At 35.0% G+C, this 23,000-nt stretch overlaps 1 protein-coding gene across 11 annotated transcripts in view; it reads left to right on the top strand.

Annotated features, from left to right (window-relative positions):
- The window catches only part of AKAP9 (A-kinase anchoring protein 9), a 109,785-nt gene that overhangs the window by 37,151 nt on the left and 49,634 nt on the right, over nucleotides 1-23,000 (top strand). For 9 of the 11 annotated variants that reach the window (XM_066991700.1, XM_066991702.1, XM_048077500.2 and 6 more), the window contains 14 exons: nucleotides 250-420; nucleotides 2,907-3,062; nucleotides 3,855-4,052; nucleotides 4,815-7,247; nucleotides 8,735-8,948; nucleotides 9,782-9,861; nucleotides 11,497-11,635; nucleotides 12,047-12,144; nucleotides 14,813-14,924; nucleotides 15,405-15,603; nucleotides 17,714-17,810; nucleotides 18,474-18,566; nucleotides 20,307-20,675; nucleotides 21,691-21,915. In XM_066991700.1, coding sequence (XP_066847801.1) covers nucleotides 250-420; nucleotides 2,907-3,062; nucleotides 3,855-4,052; nucleotides 4,815-7,247; nucleotides 8,735-8,948; nucleotides 9,782-9,861; nucleotides 11,497-11,635; nucleotides 12,047-12,144; nucleotides 14,813-14,924; nucleotides 15,405-15,603; nucleotides 17,714-17,810; nucleotides 18,474-18,566; nucleotides 20,307-20,675; nucleotides 21,691-21,915 — 4,584 coding nt within the window. The remainder of the gene's footprint in view (nucleotides 1-249; nucleotides 421-2,906; nucleotides 3,063-3,854; nucleotides 4,053-4,814; nucleotides 7,248-8,734; nucleotides 8,949-9,781; nucleotides 9,862-11,496; nucleotides 11,636-12,046; nucleotides 12,145-14,812; nucleotides 14,925-15,404; nucleotides 15,604-17,713; nucleotides 17,811-18,473; nucleotides 18,567-20,306; nucleotides 20,676-21,690; nucleotides 21,916-23,000) is intronic. The other 2 variants (XM_048077502.2, XM_048077506.2) reach the window with 2 other exon arrangements.

Below are 23,000 nucleotides of genomic sequence, written 5' to 3' on the forward strand. Positions count from 1 at the left end.
CTTAAAATAAAAAACATCTTACTGCTTGTATTAAGGCTAATATAAGGCAAGACTTGCAGAAATGCTTTATGTCAGTGTTTTTGAGGTGTGAATTATACTAACAAAAGAGGTTACCAAGGTAATAAGATCCTCAATGCTGTATTATATGTTAATGTTCTAAGGTGGCATTTGATACAGAATTTGATATTTGAGTTTGCTTATCTTGATAAAGCATAAACATGGCATGTTAAGGAACTTGGATTGATTTAGGAAGAAGAATTTGGAGTTGGAGAGATTTGTTCAGAACATGGAATGCAGCACTCTGAGATGCAACTAGAGGTGATGGTGAATGAATTGGCTGGGAAACAACAAGAGATTGAAGAACTAAACAGAGAGCTAGAAGAAATGAGGGCAGCATATGGTACAGAAGGATTGCAACAGGTATAATTACCTTATGTTGCTTTCTACTTACTACTTGGTTACATGCAGAAATGCAGAATATCACCTGAAAGAGTTCACACTTAATTACAGTTGTTCAGAATGCAGTCAGCATGTTATATGGAATTATGTATAATTTCTTTTAATCACATACCACGCGCTCTATTTATTTGAATGGCATTTCCATCGTGTGTCCTTTTTCTCTATTTTGTGAGTAAAGTTTCAATGTTCTTTGCAGTGACTTTCTTCAAATCAGGAATGGAGAGATGATTTTCTTCGAGAAAAGTCCTAATTCTTCTTTAGTTGTGCAAAGACTGCATTTCTTTTATACCTTCTTGTTTCTAAAATATCAAAAAAAAAAATCAGGTTTTATGTCTTAAGGAATGATATTACTAAGTTGGGCCTCAAACCAGAAAGGTATTTGTATATCTGAAATTCACTGATATTTCACAGTCTGAAATACAAGGCAACTGTGCCAGGATTATAATTTGGGTTTACAGTAATTTGGGATTACAGCAAAGTATTTCTTAATTTAGAAATACCATTCAAATATAAAGTTAGGTTGTAAAGAATATTAAATACTTCCAGTTAGAACAAGCGCTACGTCTTACTTGTCTCTTTCTTTTCATTTGGGTACAGGCCATGTCACTGTATGCTTTTCTTTGTTTTGCAAAGAGCTATAGAATATGAAAATTGTTTTAAAATTCAGTCATTTTCACCTTCATTGTTACTGCACAGTTATAATTCTTTGCTTTTTCCATTTGTACTTTATCTGTGAAAATGGATGTTATGTTTTCCATTACCAGTGATCTTGGATTGGTTGCCTTGGAGGGAGATGGTTTATCATTGCTTTGTCTGTTGGTGAATCTCTGGTGTTGCACTTTAAGACAAGTTTACCTTCTAATTACGGTGTCTTACATCCATTGTGCTAAACATAATAATCATAGCATAATAAAGAACATAATATAGTTTTATTTTCAAGCAGTTGTGACTACTGTTTAAAGTGAAAATATTTGCGTTTCTAAATGACTATGATTACTATTTTAAAAATAAATCAAAATCTATTAAAACATGCTGCAGTACAATAATACTTAAAATATTTTTTAGGTGCAGCATATTCTTTATGATAATGGTACAGTGCATAATATCTCAGCTGAGGAATGCATATGGTTTATTTTTCAAAAGAGGAAAGAATTGTAAAAATGGAGGATACAGCAGATGTGTTGTGTGTGGTAGTTCTGCCTGTTTGTTAAAGAAAACGCTTGAGCAAAAAAGTTGAAAAGGAACACACAAAAGTGTGTGGATTTGAATAGATAAATTTACTTACTCAATTTCATTGAACAAATGCAAAAGGAAAGATATGACACACTTAAGTGTCTGATCTGTTCCTAATTTTCTTTATTATAACAAGCATCTAGTATTTCTACTAGGTCCATATTTTTAAAGTAGGAGCTCACTGTAGTGTTCTGAAAAGAACTTTAAAAGAATTTCCTCAAATTCTTTGCACAGGTTGGCATGTTTAAGGGCCTCTTGGTTTTTATGTCCCACTGAATAATATCCCTATCCTCTAAATCAGTAATCTTTTTCTGAAAGCATTAGCATTTTACTTCAGTAATCAGCATGTAACCTGGAGAAACTTCTTTTTGAGAGCATAGTAAACAAAACAGTTACAGAAGGTGACTGATGGTTTTAGAAATGTCCAATATGTAGAGATGAAGCATGTACTAGCTTTGAATGAGTTCAAACCAACAAAGTGACTTTAAAGTGAATAGCATATTGATTTTATGTATTTGCACATGAATATAGTCCCAATTAGTATTATAGGACTTCTGGCTAATGTTATCTTACCAAAAAAAAAAAAAAAACACCACTGCAAAGGAATTTTTTTCTGTCCTTTTCTCATTTTTTTTTTATCATCACAAATTATAGAAGGTGAACCTGTGAAATACACTGCATCAGTTTTGCAACCTGAGCTGATTTTTTATGTTGTTATGAATAAGGTCTGCAATGTAAGTTACCACACAGTGTCTATTATATACCTTTAATATAATCAATGCAATTTATTGCACTTTGTGACAGGTGACGTAACTTGCATTTATTGTGTGAAAAATGTGTGGACAAGAATAGTTGGACAAAATTGCTGATGCTTTATAATTGGGTATCCTGACTTCTATCATGATGGTATGGTTTACATGGCCACACTCTTTAGTTTAAAAGCAAATTCTATATTTAATCTTCTTAAAAGTTCCGATTTTGTTTTTTTGATAAGTATATTTATGGAGAACTTGTACACTGTTGTATGAAGACAAAAAATGTCACTGAAATGCTTACAAATAAGAGTTTGTGAAAACAATTTTCCAGTATGTCTGCGTGACATCTTTTTAAGAGATGTTAGGGAGCACGTATTCCTGTTTAACTAGAACAAGTTAGTATTTTTTCTGTCTGTGGCTTTGATGTGTATTAATTGTTTAAATTTTATTTTTTTGTAGCTGCAAGAATTTGAAGCTGCTATCAAAAAAAGAGATGATATTATCACTCAGCTCACTACTAACCTACAGCAAGCACGGAAAGAAAAGGATGAAACTATGAGGGAGTTTTTGGAGCTTACAGAACAAAGCCAAAAACTGCAAATTCAGTTTCAGCACGTAAGTTACAGCACTAACAATGCTTATTTGGGTTTGAAAACTCATGTCACTTTGGAGGATCTGTAAATAGCTGCTTCCTGCAGAAATGCAGAATTTTATGCTTTTGCATTTTTGAAGATTTGGTCCCTTGGTATAGGGACCTGTATATTATCTGCAGTCAATTTAACAGTCCTACAGTTATCATTATAGTAGCTGGTTTATTGTACTAATTCACTATAAAACAATAGAGATTAGTCTGTTTTCTTTCCTAATGTGTAGTGATAGCTGCTGATAAATACTGTATGATGGCAATTATCTTAGGGAGAAAAACACTCATGTAATTACTGTTCTCAAAGATTTGGGCTGAAATCCAAAGAGTTACCTTTCCAATCAAAACAGCAAGCCATCAGTTTGGTGGGCCACCATTTCATGCTTCAGCCCTGTATTTTTGGATAAAATCTGCCTCTTGTGGTGTTCTTAATTACCTAGCTAATTAATTAAAATTGGATTCGTGAACCAGTAATTACAACTAGTTCATCTTACTATTTAGAGATTTTTCTGAGACACTGCTGTACTGTATTAGCTCACCATAAAACAATTTAATTTAAAATATTTTTTATTTATCAGTCTTCCAACAAAATAGCAGTATTTCAGTTCCTCCTAGGAGAAGTTATAGAATTTTGTGATTGTCTGTGCTTGTGAAGTGGAACATAAAATTGAAGACCATAGCTGTCTCTTTCTGTAGTGCAAGCTGTTTCTGAAACATTTCATACATTTGTTTGTTTGTTTGTTTGTTTGTTTTTAACATGTAAGTTACAGGCAAGTGAAGCCCTAAGGAACACCAGCCATAGTTGCACAGCTGCTGATTTATTACAAGCCAAGCAACAGATACTCTCACATCAACAACAGCTAGAAGAACAAGAATGTCTGCTGAAGAATTACCAGAAGAAGAATGAAGAATTTCAAGTGCAGATTGCACATCTTCATGATAAAATCAAAACATATGAAGTGGTATGTTCCTTATTAGAAAATATCTCTTTTGTTATTCATGTTTCTTTTTATGATTTTGTAGTTCCTTTGAAATGTAAGGCTCAGAGCACGGATTATGAGTGTGCTGCATGTAATGCATACACAGTTTTTAAATCTGTGTAAGACCACGTGTTGACTTATCTGTTGATATTAAATGCATAATATGCATATAATTTAGAGCTGAGGTGCTTATGTCAATATTATTCATCATTTTTTTTAAAATTGCAGAAATATTTTCAATTGATGAAACTATCCTGAAAATTAGAATGTCTTTATAAAGTGATATCATTTTGTTAGATAAAAAATAAGAACCTGCCTGAACAACCTTTTCTGTCTTGAGGAAAGAATTTCTTCACGTACATTTTATATTGTCCATAATGGTAGACTTCTTAGAAGTACTTAAAATAAAAAAAAAAAGGTCATTAAAAGTGAGAAAATACAAAGTTTTCAGTAGATTGTGCCAAATATCTTCTGAAATATCAGAGAACAACTAGAAAAAAAAAGGAAATGATTTTTGTTGTGATTTTTTCTCTCCTTTGGAGAGCAAAGGGGAGAAGTCACATATCCCAAATGTACAGAAAACCTCCAAAAGAGGGCAAGAAATAACTTATTTAGTTTTTATAAATGATCATTATTCTATGATATTCTCAAGAAAGGCATTGTGTTTAAATAGCTAAATGTATAAATGTTCTAATGTGTTTAGGAAATGAACTAAAAATAAAAATGTTTTTGCTCATTTTTAAGGAAAAGCACAAAAACGAGGGTGAAGATATGAGTAGACTACAAGAAAAAGAAGCATTAGTTGAAGAGCTGGAAGCAAAACTTGGAGAAGAAGAAAAAAATTCATTTCAGCTTAAGGAAAAATTATCAGATGTCAGTAAATTACACGAAGAATTAAAAGAACAGATTTCACTAAAGAACCAGGAGATAAGTAACATGAGAGTTGAACTTACCACCTACAAACAGAAAGAAAGACAATGTTCTGATGAAATAAAACAATTAATGGGGACTGTGGAAGAACTGCAGAAACGATGTTATAAAGACAGCCAGACCGAGGCTGACATTGTGCAAAGAATGGAATTGGAAACACAAAGGAGACTGGCACAACTTCAGGCTGAATTAGACGAAATGCATGGCCAACAGATTGTCCAAATGAAGCAAGAATTAATTAAGCAACATGCAATGGAAATTGAACAGCGTCTTTCACAACAAAAAGTAGAATTGGAGAAAACTTCAAGTCTGTGTTTGAATGATAATGTTAATAAAGATCAAATGCATTTAATGAATATTAAAATTAATGAATTGAATGTGAAGTTGCAAGATGCTGATAATGAAAGGGAAAAAATAAAGCAAGAATTGTCACAACAGATGGAAGTAATTTCAGCAGAGAAGTCTCTTCAACAAACTAAAATTGAAGATCTTTTCCAAGAACTGAACTTTTCAAGAGAGCAGGTTCAAAGAGCCAAACAAACTATAATGGATATGGAATGTAGGTTGAATGAAGCTGAAAAATACCAGTTTGTGATTGAAGATCTAAAAACTCAGCTGGCTTCTGCCTCTGAATTTAGGAAGGAATTGGAATTAAAACATGACGCAGAAGTTACAAATTACAAAATAAAACTTGAAATGCTTGAACGGGAGAAGGATGCAGTTTTAGACAGGATGGCAGAGTCTCAAGAAGCAGAATTAGAGAGACTGAGGACAAAGCTTCTGTTTAGTCATGAAGAGGAACTTTCCAAACTTAAAGAAGACTTGCAAAAAGAGCACATGGTGAACATGGAAAGCCTTAAAGATAACTTGAATATGCACCATAAACAGCAGGTAGATGGTATACAAAAAGAAATGAGTCAAAAGATAGAAGTCATGCAGCTTGAAAAGGACAACTTAATCACAAAGCAAAATCAGTTGATATTAGAGATTTCAAAATTAAAAGATTTACAGCAGTCTATTGTAAATTCTAAATCTGAAGAAATGACCCTTCAAATTCATGAGCTGCAGAAGGAAATTGAAGTGCTTAGGCAAGAAGAAAAAGAAAAAGGTACTCTTGAACAAGAAATTCAAGAGCTGCAGCTTAAAACTGAATTGATGCAGAAACAAATGAGGGAGACAGAAGATAGCCTTCAAAACAAATGTTCAGAACTTGAAACACAAAATAACCTTCTTCAGGGGGAAAACAAAACTCTGGAAGAGAAACTAAAAAACATGTTGGTAGTCTCTGAAGCAAGTGACATTGTTAATGACAGTATTAGTTCTAAGTCAGAAAATGTGGATGTGCAAAAAAGAATAGAAAATCTGATTGCTGAAAATGAGCAACTCAAAAAACAAAACAATCAACTCCAAGAGGATACTGAAAGGCAGAAGAGTGCATTTTTGTCTACTGAGAAAGAACTTGAAGCTAATTATAAAAAGCTGCAGAAAGAGTGTGCAAGCCTTCTGAAGGCAAAAATTGAGTTAGAAGAGAACAACACTAAGCAGGAAGCTGAATATAAAGTCAAACTCAAAGCTTTGAGCGAAGAACTTCAGCACTTGCAAAGCAATAGACCAGTTGTATTTAAAACTAGAACTGCTGGTTTTGAAGGGAGTAAAGAAAAGATGTCCAGGGCAGACACACTTGAGACTGGAGAAGTTGTTGAGAAAGATGCGACAGAACTTATGGAAAAGCTTGAGGTTACCCAACGTGAGAACCTGGAATTATCCCTTAGACTTTCTGATCTTTCTGAACAGTTAAAGTCAAAGCACAGTGAAATTTGTTGTTTAAATGAAGAAGTTAAATCCTTAAAAGATGAGAAAGAACAAGTTCTAGCAAAATGTAAAGAACTAGAAGATATAATTAGCCATGCTCAGAGAGGAAGTATTAGTAGTACTGGACCTAAGACAAAATGCTTTAAAGGAAAAGCCGTAAAGACTGCTACTCCAGCATCTGAGAATAGAACTAAAACATCTGGGCCTAGCAATGAAGTCAATGTAAGAGAAAATCTGGGTTCAGGTAAAGATACCAGTCATCAGGTAACAAAAGGAAAGGAAATTCAGCAAATGTTGAAACCAGAGCAGCCATCTCTTGTAGAACATTTGCATGAGATGACAGACAGGCTGCCAGATGAAACATCGCTAATAGCCAGTACACAGAGTGAAAATACTAATCTTCAGCAGCAAGTGAATACATTAAAATCAGAACAGGTATGTTACATAAAACTGTAAAGAACCTACCTACAAAAATTTCTAGGAGCTTGCCCTTGGATATTTGTATCATATTTTTCCTTTTAGCTGCTTTAAAGTGCATTTGCATTGTGATGGGTGAGTGGCAGAAAGTGGCCAATGGTTGAAAGTGATTGCATGAATGACCAGACCTTGTAGCCATAGTCAACGTGTATAAGGATGCTATTTTTCAGTGAAAGAAATACCCTTTGTTTGCATTTAATTAAATCATCAACAACAAAAAAGTAAGGAGGAGAAGACATCTAGAGCACTTCATCTTTTGATATAGCATTTACCTTAATTACTTGAGATGAAAATTTATGCAGGACACATTGTTTCCTCTGGGATTAGATTTTCAGTACTGTAAATTCTCAGGTAAACAGTATAAGGAGAGAATGAGACTCTTTACTTCTACAGTCATCTTTTACCAAACTTATGAAATACTAATATTCCACTATCAAAATTTTTGTGTATGTGTGGTTATCACTTCTTGGATGTGAGTGTAAGAAGAGATGCGGATTTCTAAAGGACATGGGAAGATGGTCTTAACTGATCCGAAGTTTGGTATTCAGTTAAGTCAAAGTACTCTGGTCCTCAGTCATCTGAGAATTCAACAAATGTAAAGGCAATGTTTTCTGTGTGATACCTGTTTTTAATCTTCAAGCACTGGTAGTCAGTCTTGCTGAAGCAGTTGAAGTTATTTGGAAATTTGTTTCCCAAGGCAATTAACATCACCAATATCCATAGTAGCAGAAGCTATTTTTCAGACACTCAAGGCTTTTTTTGAGTCACAGAATAATGTAATTTGGAAGAGACATCTGGAGGTTATCTGGTCCAAACCCTACTCAAGGCAGGGCCTACTTAGTTCAGTTATTTATTTATTTATTTATTTTAAATTTGCCCATGTCCACAGATAGATTGAGCAAATTCTCATCTGGTTGATGTGTGTGCTATTTAAGATGCCTCTCTTCAGGGAAGTTTCATTGGAAATCAGTAAGCAGACAGTGTCCTCTTTGGCACCTATCCACCCCTGAAAATAAAGTGCCTCAAAAGACAAAAATACAGTTTGCAAATGTAATTTGCTGTAATGACTCCATAGAACATAGTCTGCACTGAGATGATCTGAAGCATTCAAATTCCCAACCATATGGTAACTGTAAGGATATGTGTTCTCAATATTAAGTGCAATGTTTAAAGGTCATTGTGCTTGCAGCTGTTTTTCCAAAGGCAGAAACTGAAGAATATTGTGTTTTGTCATTTAGTTTGTTTATTTTATTTTAAGTTAAAGAAGTGTCTTACTATTTTGTTATGATTTAAGTTTTTAAAATGTGTATATTTAAACTTTTATTTAATGTGTAACATATATGCAACATTCCATTCAACATATTAATTCCTGAAATTCACAAAGACTGGACATTTCTTGTTTTCTTGTTTCTTACTCTTTGTAAAATGTCTGTTTTTATTCAAAGACTGATTTACAGCTACAGATGGAAGCACAGCGCATTTGCCTGTCCCTGGTTTATTCAGCTCATGTAGATCAGGTTCGTGAGTACCTGAAAGCAGAAAAAGAGAGTGCACTTTGCAGTCTTAAAGAGGAGCTTGCACATAGTCATCTACAAGAGATGAATGATCTTAAAAAAATGCATCAGCTGGAGCTCCAGACCTTGAAAATTCAGCAAGCAGGTAACGACCAAAATTACAGGAGAAAAGCTCTTGGAATGAAAAATAGTATCTTTAATAGAAAAAAAAGCACAGGAATCTGGGGGGAAGTGTATGTAGCTGTACAACAAATTATTTTTATAGAACATTTTGAAGTGGTTTTGTGCCAAATTATTTCCCCATTATAATTAGTCTGTTGCTTACTTAAAAAATAAAATGTGTGTGTATACATAGCAAGAGAGGGAGAGAGAAAAGGAATGGAAAGTATTGCAGCTCATGTTTTGCTGTATAGCTCATAATTCGTATTAGGTCAATTAATTCCAAAGAACTATATGATAGATTCATCTATCAGTTTGAATTCCTTACTACAATATTAAACAAATGCATTAACAAAATATTTTTTAGCTTCTTTCATTCAATTTCTGCTTTGGCTTCCTGCCCCCATTAAGTAAGCTTCTTTGATACAACTTTCAGGAATATTGTTCTTTGCATTTCTGCCTCAGTCAGCTTTTATGTTATCTCGTTGCTTTTCCATCACTACATTTTCTGTCACTCCATGATATGCCCTTTTGTGATATTTTTGGCATAATAACTTCTTTGCCCCCCAGTATATTTAAGTAAAGTTTGATCTTTCTAGAGCTCACTGACACATGAAGCCATTTCTTATCCCTTATTCCTGTTGAACATGCAGTTTTACTCTAATAATTGAATCTATCTCTGTGATGGAACAAGAAAGAGGGAACAAAAAACTGTGCATTTCTAAGAGGAGGTAGTCTCACTGACGCAGGGAATTAGGCCTTTGAAAAATTGTTGTGTATCAAGTATTTAAAAATAATATCAATAATTTGTGTTCATAGATGATGAAGTCACGTCTACTCAGAAACTTATAGAAAAGCTGAATGAAGCTGTAACTGTGGAATGTTCTAGGCTCACACAGGTAAGACTTAACAAAAAGCCTTTTTTTAAATGGAACTTTTGTAAATGAAGAATTATGTGTACAGTGAGTCACCATGTTTTTCTGCATCTTTAGCCTGCTCTAGCTGACCCTGCTTTTTGCATCATCTTCAACAGGTTTTCTTTGCAGCTCTTCTCTTTGCCTTGATCTCTAGATACAGACTGATCTTCTAAAATAAGGTTGCAAGGGTTTTTGCTTTTTTTTCTAAACTATTTCATGTCCTTGTCTCTTAATCTTCCTTTTTTTTGTTTTTTTTTTTTTTTTTTTTTTTTATCTGCTAATTATATTTGCCAAGTATATTTGCCTTTGGAAAAAAGTTTTAGACTGTAAGTTTTTTGACTAAATAGCTGTCAGACATCACACATGTTAACACAAAGGACATCACCCTCTCATATCAACAATAAGTCATTTCTTAGCTGCAGAATATCTTTCAAAGACTTCAAGTGTTTTAGAAGTACATCAGAATTGCTGTCTATATTGTTTTCAGTAGCTAAATATTATGATCAAAAATTCAGGATTGTTTTTAGTCTGTATTCTAGTATCAGCCACTAATGACGCTATTTTGCCATATATTTTTTGAAGACTACTTATTTCTGGATAAATTAAGCTATATTCATAAACACTATATGCCACAATTTTCTAATCATTAATACATTCAGTTGTTGTGTTTGGTGGGATTTCTTTTCTTTCTTTGCTGGCATATTTTCAACACCTTTTTTGAAAAGTGGATATCAGAGTTAGTGGAATTATTCTACTTGAGAGCCACCATGGTGGGGATTAAGCAGGACTTCATGACAGCTCACAGAAAGTAGCAGGTGGATGAAATTCTTTGGCATTATTTCAGAGCTAGGAAGAACACTGTCAAACTATACGATTCCACGTTGAACTTTTGGAAAAATTACGATTTTATTTTTGTAAATTGAATTTAGTGTCTTTTGATTCCAAAATGTTTATATAAGGAATCCCATCATTTGCCTTGGGCAGGCTAAGTTTCTCTTCAAGTATCATATATCTTCTGAAAGCAAATACATAAATTTTCTGTTCACCTACTCTTTGTAAATATGGTGGCTATTTTGCTGGCCACATAGAACCAACAAATGTGAGGCATTCTTTTTATGATTTGCTTGCATTTTTCTGCTGCCATTACATTTACTGAATATTTAACAACAAGATGAATGGTAAGCTCTGAGAAGATATAAATTTCTGCCATAGGGAATCCTTTTTCCAAGTAAAACTGCAGTTAACCAGAAAGAAACATTTACAATGAGAAAGAAACAATTTACAATTACAAAATTTACAAGCAAGAAGCATTTACAATGTAAATTTTCTTTCAGCATTGATAAAGGAAACCTTACTATGCAAAATTTTAATACTTAAAAGCATGAACTTAAATGGCTGTGCCAAAATATACATATTTATGTTTTAGCTGGAAAGTCTTTTCATACATGTTTCTTTTACCAGGAGTTTTAAAGGTTGTCTAGGAACATCTTATGCCATCATTTTTACAGAAGATAATATAAAATAATAATTTCTTGTCACCATTTTTCTCTGTGAATTATCACTGCTACATTAATAAACAATTCTTCATTTTTTTTCTTTGTTTCATTCATTTTGCAGGATTTGTGTGATAACTGGAATGAACAATCTTCAACTGTTATAGAATCTGATCATAGGGAACAAGATATTTTCCATAGACCTGCTGATGAGAAAGAAAAACTGAATGTAGAATCACCAAGACACAGAGGTCAGGCTCACGGTAATGTCATTCTACTATCATATTGGTTTAAAAAAAAATTAAAATTCAAGACTGACAATTATACCATTAGTTGTTCAGGTGCTATTTCATGTGCCTAAATAGCTGCTTTATAGATTTCCTCACTATTCTGAACAACTTTTCTTGTATTTTCTTGTGCTGTTTTCATTATAGTGGAAATTGTTGAAAAAAGTGATTATTTTTTTCTTCTTCTGTAGAAGAAGCAGGCAGACATACAAAAAAAAATCAACATTATATAAAAGTGTATTCTAAAACTTGGAGGTGCTATCACTATGTAATGCTTATTGGATAAGTCTTCAGTGAAGAACTTGTGAACAATACATTGTATTAAAATTTATGCTTGAATGTTCAATTTCAACTTTTGTTAATTTCCTGATCATCTATGTAATTTAGCTTTGCAAGAACATATGGAAGCACTTCTGCACAAGATAATGGAAGAATATAGTAGGCTGACAGCACTTCAAACACAGTTGATGAAGGATTGTAAACAGGTACACTTTTTATGATGTTGGAGTGTATAGGCCTTTGAGTTGTCTCTCTTGCATGAATTCCTCCTGGATCAGGGAAAGAATGTATTTGAAATTGCGTTTATGCATCCTGGTTGAGTGGCATAGCAGTGCCATGGTTAGATAAATTGGAGTAGGCTGCTGCCTATGTGACAGAAGTGTGGATTGGCTGAGGTTGGAAGGCACCTCTGGAGATTGTCTATTCCGATCCCTGCACAAAGCAGACTTAGCTAGACTAGGCTGCCTAAGACTTAAGTTTTGGGGTTTTGAGTGTCTCCAAGGCTGGAGGCTACGCAGCCTCATTGGACAACCTTCTCTTCTCCAGGCTACCCAGCTCTCTCAGACTTTCCTTGTAAGACCGTTACGTCAAGCCCCATCTCCTCATGAGATTTTTTTTTTTAATTATTTTTTTTGCTTCTACTCACCTAGTTTGTATCTGGACTCACCCCTTTCTCTCATACTAGATAGCACAGCACTGGACCCAGCTTTCCAGATGTGTTTCACAAGCTGAGTAAAGAGAAAGGATCACCTCCCTCATCCTGATGGCAACTCTCTAATGCAGTCCAAGGGGCTGTTGGACTCTTGTTGTAATGGAACATTTCTGGCTTATGTCCGACTTGCTATACACCAAGGCCCCCAGGTCCCTTGTTCCAAAGCCACTTTCTAGCTGGTCAGTCCCCTGCATGTTCCTGGTGCAGAGGGGTTATTCCTCTCCAGGCACAGGACCTTGCATTTCTCTCTGCTGAAATTTATGAGGCTCCTTTCAGCCAATGTCTCTGTCTAGCCTGTTGAGGTCTCACTGAATGGTAGCACAACCATACGGTGTATCAACCAATCCTCACAATTTTGTATAGTCTGCAAACCTGCTGAGGGTGTGCTCTGTCCCATCATCAAGGATGTTACTGAAAAGTTTAAACAGTATTAGCCCCAGTAGCGACCCATTAGGTACACTAGTGACTGCCTTCCAACTGGACTTCATGCCACCAGTCACAACCTTTTAAGCCCAGTAGTTCAGCCTGTGTTCAGTCTGTCTGACCATCCCCATTCCTCATTGATTTGTCTGTGGGCATTTAATGGGAGGCAGTGTAGACAGGTTGGTCAAGCATGATTTCCCTTTCATAAATCCATGCTCCCAAGTGGAGTATCTTTCTGGCTTTGTGTGTTTAGAAGTGGTTTCCAGAATGATTTGCTTCATCACCTTTCCGGAGATCAAAATGAGCCTGACTGGCCTGTAGTTCCTCATCTTCCTTCTTTCTCCTCTTGAATGTAGGAGTGACATTTGCTTTTAAGTCTTCAGAAACCTCCCCCAGTCACTGTGGCTGCTGAAAGATAATCAAAAATGACCTTGCAGTGACATAGATCAGTTCCCTCAGCACTCAATGGTGCATTCCATTAGTCCCAATCAAATTGCTCACATCCAATTTGTTTAAACGTTCCCTAACCTCATCCTCCTCCAGGTAAGCCTGTCTTGCTTCAAACTTTTACACTGCTCTCAGGGGGCTGGGAATCCGGAAGACAAATCTTATCAGTAAATTTGGAGTTAGGTACTTTGATGTATTAAATAAGGTACTCTAGTTATATCTAAAGATTGTTGTAGGTAATGTGTATTGATGGACATACATGTTAAAATATATATTATAGAATCCCAGAATCATTCAGGTTGGAAAAGACCTCTAAGATCATCTAGTCCAACCTTTAACAGAGTACCAAAGTCCACCACTATGGACTAACTGTGCTATTAAGTTCTAAATCTACACGTTCCTTGAAGACCTCTGGGGATGGTGACTCAACCACTTCCTGGGCAGCCTCTTCCAATGCCACACAAACCTTTCAGCAAATAAATTTCTCCAAACATCCAACCTAAACCTCCCCTGTTGCAACTTGAGGCCTTTTTCCCTTTGTCTTATCTCTTGGTGCCTGGGAGAAGAGACCGATCTCTACCTCACCTCATTTGAGATAACTGTCAACTTGCTAAGGTCTCCCCTGAGCCTTCTCTTCTCCAGACTAACAACCCCAGTTCCCTCAGGCGCTTCTCACAGGACTTGTGTTCCAGGCCCTTCACCAGCTTCGTAGCCCTTCTCTGGACGTGCCCCAGGGCCTCGATGTCCTTCTTGTAGTGGGGGGCCCAAAACTGAACACAGTGCTCGAGGTGCGGCCTCACCAGAGCTCACCTCCTTGGTGCTGCTGGCTACCCTATTCCTGATACAAGGCAGGACGCCGTTGGCCTTCTTGGCCCCCTGGGCACACTGCTGGCTCATATTCAGCCAGCTGACAACCGATAACCCCAGGTCCTTTTCCACTGGGCAGCTTTCCAGCCACTCTTCCCCCAGCCTGTAGCGTTGCATGGGGTTGTTGTGCCCCAAGTGCACAACAGTGTGCGTGTGTGCGTGTGTCTGGAACCAGAAGAATTATGGCCTAACAGTTTATATGCAGGGAGAAGAGTTTGAGATTAATAGTGGACATTCTAGACAGGCTGATCAACTAGTTATAAATGGGTTCTTGATTATTCAGGCTGTAAAACGAAATGTATTTGTTAGGCCAGTTACATTCTTTCATGTATTGGCCACCAACCTTTCTTATATGTTTATAAATAAGGTTAATATTTTTGCATTATCTCTATGCAAGCTGTCCTTTTTATTTATTTATTTCTTAGGTCAAAGAACCATGGTTATCATCTTTGGAACCTGAGAGAAGGAAAGAAGAGGAACCTAACCATCTGGAAACAAGAAAGGAATGTCTTCAGGCCCCTTCACAGGGTCTAATGGGTAAAAAGATGCATATACTGGTTTTAATGTATGTATATTCAAAAGGGGGGCAGGGCAGGGGCAGAGAGTGTCAGAGAGAGAACAACTTTAAAATTTAACTGACTCATAGTTTACAGCATCTTGAAGCTTAAGAGATTTTTGCAGATTTTACATAAGTATGATTTTCTTTAATCTCTAAAATCTTTAATCTCTAAAATGTTCTATTAAGCAGCTTTGGTTTGGTCTTTACCAGTTTTTCACTGGTAAGAGTTTCTTTTACCCTTATCAAATAATGGAAGATGAAGGTTTTATTTAATTTTGCAAAATGGAAGACTAAGTTATTGATTGTGACAAAGTAATTGATATGGTACGAGGAAAAACTTTTAACTGCTGCAATTTTTCAGTTCCATCACTTGTAATAGTTTGGGAGGGAGATGAATTTATATTATTGTAATTTAATTATTTTCCCTCCCTTTCCCTATTCAAATAACCTACATGTAGATCCTAAAATTCATGAGTACTGTTGGAAGGAGATAGAGAACATTAAAACACAACTTGAAGAACAACATGCTCAAGAAGTGGAGTACCTCAGGTCCTATTTCCAACAACAGCTGAAAGAAAGTGAAGAGAGGTACATGACAGAAATTGCTCATTTGCAGGATAAGCTTCGGAGTACTGGGGTATCCTCTGACTACACGAGGTATTAATCAGTCCTTTAATGCTTATAACTTTGTACAACATTCAACTAGAAGTGTTCCAAGTAACCGTTCATGTAAAGCTGTGTGTTTTACTTTAAAATTTGTGAAATTCTTTATAAACACATTGCTCTCATTCTTTTATTCTTTCAAGAGATGTTGAATACTACCAAGAAACGACAAACATTACAAACAAGGTAGTGCAGCATTTAGAATTATGAAATCTTGTTAAACATGTAGTATTACATTTTTATAGGTAATAAAGGAAGATCTGTTAGTTAGAATAATGTATAAATGTCCCTTCATGTATATGAGCTTTTCAGACATGATTTCAAACCATCCAACTCAACCGACCGCCACCCACCTTGAAACTCCAGACAACAAACTTGACATTGAGGGATGCCTCACGTAGGGTAGTTCCATGGAATCAATGATTTTTTAGAATGCGTAGCTAATATTTGTGACAAAATTGCAGTGCACTTAGTGGATTTTGTCTTTCACTAAGTCATGAGGCATGGGACATTGCACATCAAGCTCTTCCTGGCCCTGGCCAGTATGGCCACGCAAGCCTGAAAGAGGTGGGAGTTTCTTGGGGGAATCCTGACAACTGTGAAGCCTGTTTTTGGTTGGTTGCTGATTCTTTCACTGACTCATTGGATGTGTTCAAGGTGTGGTGGGTGCTTTTCATTGTTGTCTATTCAGTGTCCTCGCTGGATTCCTGTTCTTCATTTAGTTTCATTTGCTACACTCCAAATCCATTCAGTGTTTGTGTTTTTAATTTCCCTTACTCTCCCTTACTTGAGGGAGAACTGTCAGGGTTTAGTAGGCAGACTGGTGCCCAACTGTAGAGGGGAAATGAATAGACACAGTAGCAATGAGAGATGTTACCTGGGAGGGGCGGAGGGGAGGAATTGTTTATATGTTTCTAGAAATTGTGTAGTGTTTGATACACTTACAACAGTACTCTTTCAAAAAGCAAAAAGGACTGTGGTGAGATAAATCCTTAGAGGTTGAAAGAAATTGAGATAAAATTATTTTTCTTCAACTGTGACCCATCATAACCCAAACAGCTGTTTCACCCTTATTATTTAATCACAGCATTTTCTCAGCCATCTGTGTTTTTCTATCTTTTAAACAGTATTCCTTTCATTCCTTAAAATATATTTTTGGTCTTCATTCATCAAATTAAATATGAATGCTAAAAATAATGGATTACTTTTTTTTTTTTTGGTAGCTAAAATGTCACAAGGTTTATAATTTTTTTTCTGGACTCCCATTTCAGGATAATCTAAACCAGCTCTCAGATTTGAGCGAAAGAAAACCTTGATAGTTTCTCTAAAATCCTAGTGTTGGTAAAGACTGTAAGTCTCACAGATAACAGTTACTTTCTAAGGATCTGTTTTGCTCCCTGTCTTTTAGCAAGGTATTTTTTCTTTGCGGTGGCAGATCACAAAGACTAGAGCAGGGGGTTTTCTAGGTAGTTTGGTACTGTATCTTATCATTTTGGCAGTGTATTTCTGTTAAGTCTTTCAAAATGTAGTGAAAGGGGAACAGTGGTGTGTGGTTGTGTTTTGTTTTGTTTTTACTCATTTGCAGCAGGCAATATATAGGGCAGTCTTGTTAGGGGGAAAAAGTCTCTGAATATATTTCAGCATGTTGATATCTAAATGTAAAATGAATCATTGTATTTCATACTACTTTCATGTGTATGCCTTTTCTTACTTAGTCATATTAGTGAGGAATCATATCCTAATGATTCAAACAGGCACTGTAGTATTCATCTTAATCATGGCAAGTCACCAAGCACAAAATATTCTCAAGAAGCTGTGAAAGACTTGTTTGTGTGGTGGTTGGCAAAACTGATGCTAAGCGTTAGTTTGAAAGAGCTAGTGTATGGAAGGCAGATGAATTATAAAGTCAAGTATATGAAATTAATGACATGGGGAAAGGTGTGTTGTGAAAAAAGTATTTGCAGTTATTGAATATTCAGTCTTTGAATATGTATGATGCATAGTATATTTGTATGTGTACATATTTGAATAGAGGAAAAAATAATGTATATTGAAAGACTGAATTTATTTTAACCCTGGCTCCCTGTTTCTTTTACCTTTTTAGTATATCCACAGATTCACAAATGAAGCTAAAAGAGGTCTTCAGAAAAGTGAAGTGCACTGGAAATCTTCATCAGCAAAGAGCAGATGTAGCAATGGAGGTATCATATAACTGTCAATACTTATTCTATAACTGCCAGACATTATACTGCCAATATAATTTAGATGCTTTGGGTTCTCAGATGAAATTGAAATACAGGCTAGTATTTGTTAGCAATAAAATAATTGTCTTAATACTGTGCTCTACAGACCACGTTAGAGAAAATAGAATAATATATAATATTCTGACTTTCCTTTAAAGACTAGTTACAGAAGAAGAGTGATTTAAGTGAAATGCTAGTACTTTTTAAGTATAGATGCATTATATTTTTTGGGGAAAAATGTTTCCAAAGATCGTAGAAGCCAAACGCAAATGGAAAAGACTCCATTCCTGCTCTAGGAGGCTGACTCCAAAATTCTGCATTTGAAAAGCAGCGACACTATTTTCTATTGTGGTCCTATAGTTTCTCCCTTGTTTTCTTTGCATTTTGACAATTCAAATAGTGCTGGAAGATCAGTTGTTTCAAACTCAACTTTAAAAATTAATTTTGGTGCAGAAATGAGGCAAAGTCCTTTACCCAGTTCTTGTATGTTATAATTCAAAAGTACGTGATTTAAAAGAAATAAATGTGACCTAATTGAGGGAAAAAAATCTCTTCAAACCTTTAAAATCTATGAAATGAAAGTACAAATACATGATCTGAGATTTCTTTTTTTTCTTACAGCTTGCTAGTGAAATTGAAATGAAAAATGATCTGGATGTTGTTCAATTGCTAGAAAAGCAGTACCAAGAAAGATTAGAAGAAGAAATAGCAAAGGTATTACTTTTATTCTGTTACTTTAAAATATGTTTAAAAATGCTGTCACTTTCATTTGCTGTTCCTGACAATTACCATATTGTATACAGTTTATTTTTTTAGCAAAGAATTGTTTTGTTCTGATTTTGAATATGAAAGTCTTGTTAACAAACTTGCTGAAACATTTTGTTGTTTTTTTTTTTCATGGTGGGATATAAGTTCATTCCTGTAGTGCCTAGTTTCATACCTTTTCTTTTGTAACCATATGGTCCTTCAATTAATGTACTATTCATAATTCTGTTAGAATGTCCATTCATAGGCAAAGTGGTGGTGGTATTTATTCTCTTTTAAAACTTCAATGAAATAAGACAACGTGGAACCATACTCACTACCAGAACTTATTTAGTGAACCTAGAGACGTAGAGGGTGGATTTCTTGCTGCTTTAGGATTAACAAATGCTCAGGTTCAAAAGGAGTTACAGTTAACAGTTTCACATTATTTTCTGATCATATTTCATTGTGTATTTTCATGTGCTGTGTAAAATGTGTATTTTTTTATTGGATCTGGTGACTTTCTCTGAAACATGAGAATTAACTTTTAGGCTTTATTTATAAGAGTATACTAAACCATTAGTGGATTTACTTATTAATTGACTTCCAAAAACATTTTCATTTCTTTGTGGAATGAAGAATTCTCTCTGCTTTTTATGTGTTTATGACGTTAACATGGCAGGTCACAAAACAGGTGAATCAAATTAACATAAGTTAAAAATTGGAAGAAAAAAAAAGGAATACTTTGTCAAAAGGTTTGTTATCAGAGTTAAGAAAGATGTTATAGCCAGTTATTAATGAGGATGACATTAATGTAAGTAATCGAAATTGCTGGAGTAAATGTTCCATCGGTCTCATCTGCTGCCAAGAAAATCCATCTTTATGGGAAATGGGGAAATAAAGTGCATGATTGGCTTGTATTTTGTTATGGAGGGTTTCAAGGTCAAAAGACAAGATTGGGAAGGAAGAGTTAGTTTTGTTGTTTTGTGTTGTTTTTTGTATGCGTGTGTGTGTTTTTGTTTTCAAGTGTAACACTTCTGTATTTATTACACATTTTTACTGTCTCTGTTCTAAATCTAGCAAACAACTACTCACTTGATTAGAAAAGGGGTTTATTTGATTAGAAGGAGATGCTTAGCAATGCAAAAGTTACCAACCTGTTGTAACTGCAACTGCAGCTATTTAATGCCTGTAGAAGTTTCTTTCTAAGGAATTAAATATCTGCACTGAATATCAAGCACATGGCACTGCTTCCCCAAAGTTCAATGTCAGTGAAATATTTATGGATGATACTTGGATAGATAGAGGAAGCTAAGCATGGCTGGACTTAATATCTTAGAACAATATACCAGGACTTTTCGGAGTCACCTTGTAGAATCTAGGCTATTTTTTTTAAGGGAACTACATAATTTCCTGCTATATATTATATTTTAATTGAAAATAGCATCACAGTTTGGTAGACCACTTTAAACACAGCATGTCTGTATTTTAAGATGTGACTGTTCATGATATTGACAAGGTATCTATATTCCCTTACCTTTCTAAATTCTGTTTTAAAAAAATGGTAAAATCATAGTTCGGAACTTTTAGTATTCTATTTATATTATTGATGGTAAGCAGTGAGATTTCTTCATCAATAGGAAATACTACAAAGTATAAATTAGTACACTGCAGAGTATAAATTAATACATATTTCTTGTATTTATTCAGGTAATTGTGTCAATGAGCGTAGCATTTGCCAAACAGAGTGAATTATCAAGAATTGCTAGGCAGAAGAAAGAAGAAACACAAGCGCAAATTGCACATCAACAGGGAAAGCATTTTGAAATTAAAAAGGAGTGTAATGAAGAAGAGGTTGACAGTCCCCTTAAAGCAACAGAAAGGGGTAGTAAGCCTGAAGAAGAATTGAAATCACTTTGCAAAGAGCTCACTGAAGAATCTGGTGAGATGAACTTACTTGGAAAACATCTTTGTTCTAATAACAAGTCTGGTTATGTGTTAGGACAGACCACTCAAGAATCAGTGATTTCTGAAGAACTTTTCTCCCATGTCAAAGGGCATATGTCAGAAGAAATATTGGTAAGTGTTTTTTGTTTGTTTGTTTTTTAAAAAATGTAACAAAGTATTTGAATTATCATTCAAATGGATTTGTAGTTCCATTTCAATGGGAAGACATCAAAAAAAGAAATTAAGATGAAAATTCAAAATTCAATTGAAAAGTTTCCCTTTCCCTTTAAAAGGGATGGTAACTTTAGGTCTCAATTATCTACCTTCTTTCCGATGTTCTACTTCATTATAATAGCATTACGCTATGCCATGAGGAAAGGAATATAACCGTGGTTAAAGGAAAACATTATTCTATTTTGTGGTGAAACTGTATTGCAAGCAATAAGTTATATAAAGACTTTTTAAACTAAGTTATTTTCTAGTACTTATGCATGGGACAGATTAAAAGTTTTGTTTAAAAAGTTTGATTCCCTTGTAATAAAGGATATCAGCTGAAGAAAAAAGTTGTAAAAGTAATACGTAAAGCATATATCTAATGTTTAGCACTTCAGAAACATGGGGGGAGGGGTAAGGTCTTGGATAAATATGGTAAAAAGCAGTCATAAATTTTGACTCTACGATTTAATCCTAGTTAAATTTTTTATTGAATTTGGAACTAACTAAAGCAAAAATTACACCTTCAAATTTGTGAAACAGCTGAATATTCTAGTCTTGTATTGATAGTGACTATATCTTGATAGTGACTGTATCAGGAATTGTAATGTTCCTGTTTTGTATGATACTGTTCTCTCAAACTTCTGTTGCAGTATACACACATACTCACTCACTCACTCACTCACTCACTCACAAGCATGTATATCTGCCACTATGTTTTTTTGTTGAGACCCCTGTGAGCTAAGAGGCATTAGAGTTATTTTGAAAAGCTTGTCTTTTTAAGTGGAGAACCTGGACCTTTCAAGAAACAGGCACCACGATAATGCTTTAGTAATAGCTATTTTAATTTGTGAAAGTATTTTTAAAATGTATTGAAATATTTTCTAGAAACTGTCTTTGAACATGAAATGCTAAAATAGTTCCAATATTTCAGGGCGACAATGTGGTAACAGCATCAGCCACAGAAACATCGAGTCAGCTGTTGTTGTATGAGGAGCGTTTGGAAGACATGCGACAGGAGCTAGTACGGCAGTATCAGGAACATCAGCAGGCAACGGAATTACTGAGGCAAGGGCATATGCAGCAAATGGAACGTCAAAAAGAAAATCAAGAGCAACTCTTAGCAGAGCTTGAGAGTCTAAAAGTGCAATTAGCTGAGGTAATATGGTGCCTGGCACAGTGAGTTAACAATGATTTAATGAAGAAACTTCACCACTCAGATTTATGTTTATTTATACTTGTGTATCTATTAAGAGACACACACATTTAATATATGCATGCATGTGCATGTGTGCACATACTCACATATATGTTTGTGTGTACTGGAACTCAATTTATCTTAGTAATTAAGTCTTCAAAATAAAGTCACTTACAGGCTTCTCTTCAAACCCTTGAAGACAAATTGAAAGGCAGAGTAAACAGAATTCAGAAAAATTTGCCTTGCTCTGATTTAATTTCAACAATGTATATTTGCATATGGAAATAGTAATCAATGAATTCTAAAATTCTTTGATTTCACTGTGGAGTGGAACTTGGGTTCCTTCAGACCTTACCCAAACTGTTCTGCTTAAGTTTGGGCTAAAAGAGCTTGGGAATCTAGAGAGCAAGTCACTTGCTTTCTAGTTGTCTGGTTCTCCTCCGGCAGTGTCAGGTGTCTGTTTCTCTTAGGTGCTTTGTAGCATCTTTCTATCATTTATCCTGACAATCCTTTCTTTTGATTTATACATTGTTTCTCCTTTATCCCTTTGCCAATTGCAACTGCATCTTTTGTCCAGGCTAGCAAATTCCTGAAACTGGTGAAAAATCAGTTAGAGAAATGCCAGCAGCATAAGTTCTGATTACTTTTTTCATGTCAAGGATGTTTATGCATAAGAACTGCATAGAAATTTGTGCATCATGTTTAAGCCATCGACTCTTCTAGCAATTCTGAAAGAATGTGTGTAGGCTTTTTAAAAAAATAACTTTTCATCTTTTACTCTCTGTTGTGCAAAATGTATGTACTATGGCATGTAACCTTTGGAAGTTAAACTTTCAGTTTACATTATGACCACCATATTCACCATATTTCATGATGAGGGTCCAAACTCTATGAAAACCTTAAACAAGCTATAAAATACCAAAAGAATTTACTAGCCGTATTTCAGTTTTAGAAAGCTTGCAATGTCTTTATACCCATTTAAAGAAGTGGACTGAATTTTCATTGTGCAAAATACGTAAAAAAATTAGAAGTGACAGGACTCACTA

Source organism: Anser cygnoides, chromosome 2 (genome assembly GCF_040182565.1).
Source record: "Anser cygnoides isolate HZ-2024a breed goose chromosome 2, Taihu_goose_T2T_genome, whole genome shotgun sequence".
NCBI lineage: Eukaryota > Metazoa > Chordata > Aves > Anseriformes > Anatidae > Anser > Anser cygnoides.